At 44.0% G+C, this 7,906-nt stretch overlaps 1 protein-coding gene across 1 annotated transcript; it reads right to left on the bottom strand.

Moving 5' to 3' along the window:
• Positions 1 to 1,379: 1,379 nt before the first annotated feature.
• On the bottom strand, positions 1,380 to 5,228 carry DNAJC19 (DnaJ heat shock protein family (Hsp40) member C19). Its single transcript, XM_059855715.1, has 6 exons — positions 5,118 to 5,228; positions 4,711 to 4,762; positions 4,357 to 4,430; positions 3,949 to 4,028; positions 3,204 to 3,274; positions 1,380 to 1,945 (listed from the first exon to the last, which is right to left on the bottom strand). The coding sequence occupies exons 1-6, from the start codon at positions 5,118 to 5,120 to the stop codon at positions 1,875 to 1,877; spliced, it is 351 nt and encodes a 116-aa protein (XP_059711698.1). The 5' UTR covers positions 5,121 to 5,228; the 3' UTR covers positions 1,380 to 1,874.
• Between the last annotated feature and the right edge of the window lie 2,678 nt (positions 5,229 to 7,906).

The following is a 7,906-nucleotide window of genomic DNA, read 5'->3' as shown; positions in this document are numbered from 1 at the left end:
TCTGTTGACTGTTTCTATCAGAAATTTAAATTACTATTGACTTTAAGGTTTTCAAGCTGTTAACTAACAATGCAAACCTACTTGTGAGGCAGCTTGAACCTTGAACTCTTTTTCATAAGAGTTTCTAACATGCTGATCTTCCTTTTGTTAAGGCAGTGGTGTCAAACACCAGTTAAGTCTAAAACCAGACTCCTTACCTTGGAGAATTGCATAACCTGATATATATATATATATAGGCATTAATGCAGATTCTCTGTGTGATCAGTTAAAGCATGGCACACCCCCACATCTCTCAAGTACATGAGCCAGAGAAAGGAAGCACAAAACAGGTGTGGAAAAGCATCTGGGTAGCAAGGAGATGTAAGAAGTCAGAGCAAAGGGCAGTGTTGAAGTTGTACTGACCTAATGAAAAAAGTTGTCGTAGCTGATTTTGTCAGAAGGACAAAACCAAGAGTTCTTAACCAGCTGCTCTGCCTGACAGAGCTACAGCCAAGCTGTCCCAGGCAGCGACCTGGGTGGGCACTTTGTCATAGGACTTCAGGGTTGGACACTCAGCAACAACATTCCCTCTGGGACAACGCACCCAGTTAAAAGCTCTAACTGAAGTGTGCACAAGTATCGCAGCTGATGAGGCAGGCACAGGAGTGGAGAAAATTACAAAAACAGGTAATAAGTCAGTAGTGTTTGGCTGGGAAATACTTCAGAACATTCTGCATCTGGCTTGGCCTGTGCTGACTCCAGAGATCCAGCTGTCCTTCACCCTGCTTTAAATTCTGTAGCAGAGCAAAATTACTGCCTTTCTGGGGAGGTTGTAATGTTAAGGATTACTATGGTAATCCTTCCTGAACAGCCCAGAACTCATCCACAGCAATGCTGTAGCACAGCAGGCAGCACTCACAGGTTGAGATGCTTCCAGCAGCACTCCCAAATCCAGTTTCTGGCAGTGGAAGCTTTCAGCCCCACTGTGTTTATGCCCAGGTAGGCATTAACTCCCAGAGGTGCTGTGCAGTGCTTTGCTGTAGTGGCAGAAACACTGGGAAGACTCTTGGGAGTATGACAGAGCTCCCTGGCCACAGCTGAGATCCTCACAAGCTGCTGGGTGTGAAAAGCTCCACAGAGCACAAATCCAGCTCAGGAATCAGCAACTGATGTAAAGAGTTTCTGTCTCCTAATCACCATAAATGCAAACCTCAGTGTGAGCTCTGGCTTTGTAGTGTACAATAATGTATAAAACTACAGGACTTCTATTACAAATATGGAATTTATTAAATGCTATTAAAACCTGTCAAAACTAAAAGTTACTAAAAAAATCTGGGGTGTTCCAGATCCATCAGTAACACTTAACCAACCTTGTTTTTCACAAGGCAAGGACAAGGGAGTACATTGTTTCCTGTACTTTATTTCTCCAGGCAGAGACAACCACACATCTCTCCCAGTTCCTCCTGTCCAATAAATCCTCTTGGTTTTTCCACCCCCTTCCCAAACAGGTTCAGTGTGCTAATTTTAGCAGATGGAAGAGCAGCAGCGTGAACTTTAAGCAGGGCCAGTTCAACAGAAATTAGGAGACAGCACATGAGTTTACCTGTGCCTGGTAACACACTGGCCTTACCAAGTTACTGCTCTCAAGCACTGACAGTATTTGAGTGGCAGATTTTGCTGTTTAATAAAGAACAGCTATGAAAAAAATCTTTAAGCTTCACTCCCTCACGTATTTCCAAAAAAAAGTGACCAAGTGGGGAGCACCTCCCTGGATTTGTATTTCCAGCTTCATTTATATCAAGTCAAAAACTGACATTAGAACTTTTCTTAAGTCATTTATCAAAAATAATAATTTGCAGGGACAAACCCTCTGAATGAGTGATTTTCTTTCTCATTCATTTTTTAGCTTGGTCTTCTAGTAGATCCTTAGCTTCATTGATTTTGGCTGCTACATATGGAGATCCACCTAGAAGAAAAAGAACCTCAGATTAAAAAACCCAACATTTTTCTCCTGTGTTGATAATACTGCCACAGGATACAGGAAGAAAGAGTGTGGTCTTTCTGCCAGATAAAGAACAAACTTGATATGACTGAAGGCACCTGAGTTCACTCAGAGCCACTGCAGGAGCTCGGTGTCAGACCACTCACTCCTGTTATGCTGCTTTAATTTTCCTGGAGTGTTTTTTCCCCTCCAGTTTTATCAGTCATACATGAATTGGTCACCACTGACTTAGCACAGTCGTGAGTACAGAGACATGGAACTAACAGGTCTGCAGATAACCCTGGCCAGCTAAAGTGCTGCTGTACCAAGGGACCGGATCAGTTTTCAAACAAGGCAAAAAATTGCTCAGAGAAACTGAGACAGAATCCAGAGTGAAATACTGTAAAGCTATGAGGGACAATGACTGTGTTGGTAGCACGTATACCATTAATTGCACTATAATGTTTTACTTGAAGATTAATGTGTTTAGGTCATGTACAACATCAAATGCTATTTTTAGCTCCTGCATATGTTCAGTAAGGTTAATTTCTGAGGTAACTTTCAGCTGATAATACCTATGAAAGCCATATCCCCATGGATCATTCTGGTCCATAGAAGTAAGGAATTCAACAGTCACTTTAAAAGAAGCCATTTTACCTTTTAAGCAATGATTAAGAAGCTAAATGTCAAACACCAACACATGATTCTGACTCACTGAACAGAATTTAGAATAGGTATTAATGCCCTGAGTTACTAACTTCAAGCATAACTAGATTCTGAGCCTCAGAGTACCACTAACAGGAATATTTCATAATTAAATGTCTCCAGCAGCTGTGGAAGGCTCAGTATTTGCCATTTATGGGGAACTCCCAAGGCATTCACATGGACTCAAACTTTCACATGGAATATAAAACACACACGGGTACTCTGGGGTTTCATCTAAACTTAAGGCAATTTTAAGTCTCATTTTAACAAACAATATTCTACTCTGGTATTCATAGAAGATAGAGCAGCTAACAAACTGACCTGCTGAACCTGTCTGCTTGCTTTTAAAACATCCACACACAAAAATATGCTCTAGACCATGTGGATGAAGGCACCCTCATAAGATTTGTTTTCACTCCGTTTTCTGTGGGCTTTTTAGAAGTTGAGGTGGTTATGTATCACTGACTTCCTCCCTACACAACTATTCATCTGTGTTAGAAACATGTATTAACTCATCAAAGTGGCTTAATTTCCTTACCTTTATCTGGATGATTCAGAAGCATGATCCGTCTATGAGCCTCTCTAATTTTATTTCTGTTGGCTGTAGGGCTTTGAAAGAGAGAGAAAACTGACTTAAGGGATCCTCATGAAATTCCCCAGATCATCAGAAGCTGTCTGAGAACAAGTGAGCACTCTGTCTCACCATAAATTCTCTAACTAACATGTATGTTTATCTTTTCCCACTACTGATATGCAGTGTGTAAAACCTGGAGAGGCTTTCTAGGGCTTTTGCAAAGCACTGTTTGCTGACAAAGACATGCTACAGCACGCTAGTGGGGTGGGGGTCATCCACACACTTAAAAAGAAACAGAACTATGTTTTAACTTTTTTTTTTTAACTTTTTAAAGGCTGTAAGACAAAAAAAAATTGCTAGATTTATTAAGGTAAAAAACCCTCCAGAATCCCAAAAAAATTCACAGTTGAAAGTTGTTATTTGATGGATTTGTGTATTTGGCCTCAAGTGCTTAGGCAGGGATTGCCACCCTAGTCAGATCTACAACGTTCCAGAAGTGATGAATGCATTCCAGATCCAAGAATTTGGGTTTGCAGCACCTTCACACTGCATCCACCTGGAACCCCTCAGCGCTGACAGGAACCACAGGGAACATCAGAACTGTGTTCCTCACACCAAGTGAACCCCAAGGCTCCCTGAAATGGCTTATTTGGACTACAAGTGGCTTTGGAATGCTGTTCACCTTTCACTTCTGATCAATCTCCTTTACCTCACTCCTAGTATTAAAGCTGCTTCTCGTTTAGTCATTTTGGGTTCAAATCCACCTCTGTAATAACCACCACTGAAGGCCTGAAAGAGAAAACATATTAGTTTAAAACACACTAATTTCTAAGTATCAGATAAAACGACTCATTATAGCTTTAGTAGCTGCTGAGCTTTTAGTCTGTAAAAATGGCAAAACTTCACTTGTAATAGGAAATTCAGGTGAAGTAGAGCATCATTATTTAAATAATTACTTAACCTTGCCCAAACAAGTTCTCTATTAGCCAGTCATCACCAGAATTGCTGCAATTAATTGTTGCTACTGACAAAACACAGGAGAAAATACAGCAATGCTAAACAGAGACAACAGTCTGTAGTTATTACACCAAGTAAAGTTTTAAATAAAAAAACTTACAGGTTTTGGTAGGTTGTGAAGGGCTTGTTTCACCTGTGGCTCCATTTGCTTCAAAGCTTTTACTGCATAGCGACCTTAAAGAGACCAGCGTTGACTGAGGTTAAATATAGCTCCATGAACAAACATTTACCAATTCAGTGCAGCTGGTAACGTGTGGATTAGAGTGTGGAATAAACATTTTTGGGACATGAAATAGTAAGAACTTTGATCTTTTGTTTCATTACAGCCATCAATACAGACTCTCCCAAAAGAGCAGCTATTAAACTACCTCGAGATCAGCCCCGAGGCCCGGCTCAGTACCCCAGGCTGTGCGGGTACAGCTGGGTGCTCAGTGCCCGCCCGTCCCCCACACACCTGCGAATCCGGCTGCCGCTATGGCCAGGCCGACCGCCACCATCGTGCTGGCCTGCATGGGAACGAACACACACAGCGTTTGTTTACCGGAGGGCAGCGCCAGGAGCCCCCGGCAGCGCGCACAGCGGGGCGGACACGCCGCCACCAGCCCGGCACGGCACGGCGGGCGCGACACGGCCAGCCGGGGGCACGGCGCCCGGGGGGACACGGCGAGGGCGGCGGGGCGGGGACCCCCGAGCTGCGGGGAACGAGGGGATCCCGGCCCGGCGGCGCCGCGTTCACCGCGGGGTGCGGGGCCGAGAGCGGAGCCAGCGCCCTCTGCGGGGCCCTCGCTCCGCGGCCAAGGCCGAGCCCAGCCCGCGGGCCCTCGGGAGCCGCTGGGCCGGGCACGGGCAACCCTCACTCACCATGTCCGCCCCGAGCGCAACCCGGCCCGGCCCGCACCGACCGCCCGCCGCAAACCGCGGCCGCTGCCGTAAAGCGAGGGGCGGGAACGGCGCCGGGAACCGCCCCGGGAATGGGCGGGGCCTGAGGGAATGGGAGAGGACACGGCCTGAGGGGTGGGGACAGAGCCTGAGGGGCGGGGACAGAGCCTGAGGGGCGGGGACAGAGCCTGAGGGGCGGGGACAGGTACAGAGGCTGGGGACAGGCCTGAGGGGCGGGGACAGGGACACAGGGACAGCGACAAGGCCTGAGGGGCGGGGACAGGGACAGAAGATCGGGACAGGGTGGGGATTGGGGCTGCTCGAAGCTCAGAATCACGGCGTTGTAAAAGTCGTAGTACAGACCCTACTGTTAATGAAATCAAGCGACTTCGACCCTGATCCAGAAGCTTCTCCCACGCCAGATTCTCTTTTTCGCTTTTTCTTGAACCAAATAGTTTTTCAGTCCCTCCTGAGGTGAATGTGTCCAGTTCTGGGCTCCTCGGTACAAGAAAGACAAGGAACTGCTGGAGAGGGTCCAGCAGAGGCACAAAGGTGGTTTGGGGTCTGGAGCATCTCTTGTGAGATGGAAATAACCCACTTTAAAAGGGATGGAAGAAAGGTTTTGGTCAAGGTACTTGTACTGTTGTACAAGTGTTTCCTGAGATGGAAGTAAAAGGAAACTTTTATATTTGAAAAATTAATTGAATCCATTCATGGCAGAGCTCTAGGCCCCTGACAGCCTGTAGGACATATTCAAATATGGAAAGGGGAGCCAGCAAGCAGAAAACAACTAGATGATTTACTGGGGAAAAAAAGTTCCTTCAGTAAAAGTAAAGGTGTACAGGTCTAATATATAGAAGAGGATTTGGTTTTAGGATGGTTTCTTCTTTGTCCCTTTTCTAACAAAAAAGGCCATTCAAAACACCCAAAACCACCAGAATGAAAAAAGAGGGTAATGACTTTACTAGGGTATGACTAGGATTTAGTTTTTCATATCATCTGAACAAATAAGGTTTTTTCATGAGGTTTAATTCTCCATCATGAAAGAACCTGCTAGATCCAAATCTTGGTGACCTTCAGGAGAAAATTATCTGAAAGGGAATTTTATTTTATTTCCTTTCTCTCTCTCCCCAGTCCCTGTTTAGAGAAACTGGTAGCTCTACTGGTAAAGGGGCTTTTGCAAATTTATACTTAGATGTTCTTTCTGGAGTGAAATTTCTCATTTTTAGAGGGAAAGGATAAACGTAATGCAATGTGCAAACTGGGCTGGGAATGGGGTCGATAATGTACCTTATTCTTCTCCTGTAAAAGCCCTTTAAAGAAAATCCAAAAAGGGAGATCTTGGGATCTTAAGCAAGCCTCTGCTTGCTTAAGAGATTTCATCTTTATTAAGGAGAAAGGAAAATTAGTGGGAAGAGCTGGCAAGAGTGGAGGTGGGATGGAGGAATTTGCATTATTGGTACATGTAATATACCATGGACAAGACTGAGCCTAGGGGTGGAATAATTTGAGTTTTATTATTAGGTGAAACAATACAAGGTATCAAGATGAAATGCCATAATTCCTTTAAAGCATGCTGTATATATTTTTACACTTAGACAACTCAAGCTTTGTTTCTTCCCTCAGTTGTGCCTCCCTCTCAGAGCTAAAGGAGAACTAGACGTGTCCCAGCTTGGACATCATGGAGAGTGAAATCAAAGTTCTGTTTGCTTTGCCTGGTGAGTTCATTTTACAACACTTTATTCCTCTGCATCTTCTATTGCTCAGCCTTGTGGTGGGGTAGGGAAGGTCACTCCCAGGGGAAAATTAATAAGTTCTAATGGGCTCAAGTGAAACAGGTGCACTACAGTTCTTATCCACTCTGAAGAATGTCTGTATTTGAAATCAGGAGGGAGGCAGAATTATTCAGTGTTTGAGAAATACACTCTCAGTTGGAGTATACAGCCTTTTATTTTGCCTGTGTTCCTAAACTGTTGCCTTTCTATTAGTCAGAAACCCTGAAGCTTTTGCAGTTTCTTCTGTCAAGTGTTTTACTGTACTGCTTTCTTCAGGTTTCCACTCTGGGGTTAGAATGCCTCATGATAGAAGATTGGTATTGGAAGCTTTATCTTGTAGGATGATCCAAAGCAGCTGGTGCATGATATGTAAAGAAACTTTACTGTTTAACAGACTCTTTCTGCAGAAATCTGGCTGTACTTCCTCTTAGCTGTGTCTTCCACAAGCTGAACAGAAGGTGAAATATATAGCTGTGCTCTCAGAAGGTTTGTGGTGTAGCTGTCAAATGCCTTTGAGGCTGTTAAACATTTGTTTAAGTCAAAATCCCAGTTCCGTGTTGGCAAATGCACAACTGGCCAAAGCTTACACTGCTTGTTCCTGTATGTGCAGTGGCTGGACTACCAAGTTAAAGGCTTGCAGAACTTCTACTTGGAGCACCAATTTTTAACACATTTTTAAAAAACATTTTAAGATACTTATAATATAGAATATCTTGGGGATTTTTTTTCCCTGTGAAATTTGTTCCTGTTTTTCCCCTTACTCCACCTTTGACTATGTCAGTCTGCCATTTATAATTTTCATATCTCTTTTGTTTTTCTTTTCATCCACCCCTTTACAAATTCTGCTCTCATTTTGTGTGCCCAGCATTTGTACCAGAGCACCATGCCACACTCTCTCACCTGTGGCTAAATGACCTTTGTATGTGTAGCATCACTCTGTCATTACACTGGTAATCATAACTATTAGAGCATAGTGTAGATGACACTAATTATAAA

This window comes from Haemorhous mexicanus, chromosome 10, assembly GCF_027477595.1.
Source record: "Haemorhous mexicanus isolate bHaeMex1 chromosome 10, bHaeMex1.pri, whole genome shotgun sequence".
NCBI classification, from domain to species: domain Eukaryota; kingdom Metazoa; phylum Chordata; class Aves; order Passeriformes; family Fringillidae; genus Haemorhous; species Haemorhous mexicanus.
This window is presented reverse-complemented; position numbering and strand designations above follow the sequence as displayed.

What these genes read in the sequence shown, in the direction of transcription:
- DNAJC19 (XM_059855715.1), bottom strand. An exon ending in TTCACAACCTACCAAAACCT is followed by an intron (nt 4,029 to 4,356) that starts GTAAGTTTTTTT and finishes TTTCTCTTTCAG; the next exon opens with GCCTTCAGTGGTGGTTATTA. An exon ending in TCTGAATCATCCAGATAAAG is followed by an intron (nt 1,946 to 3,203) that starts GTAAGGAAATTA and finishes TTTTTCTTCTAG; the next exon opens with GTGGATCTCCATATGTAGCA.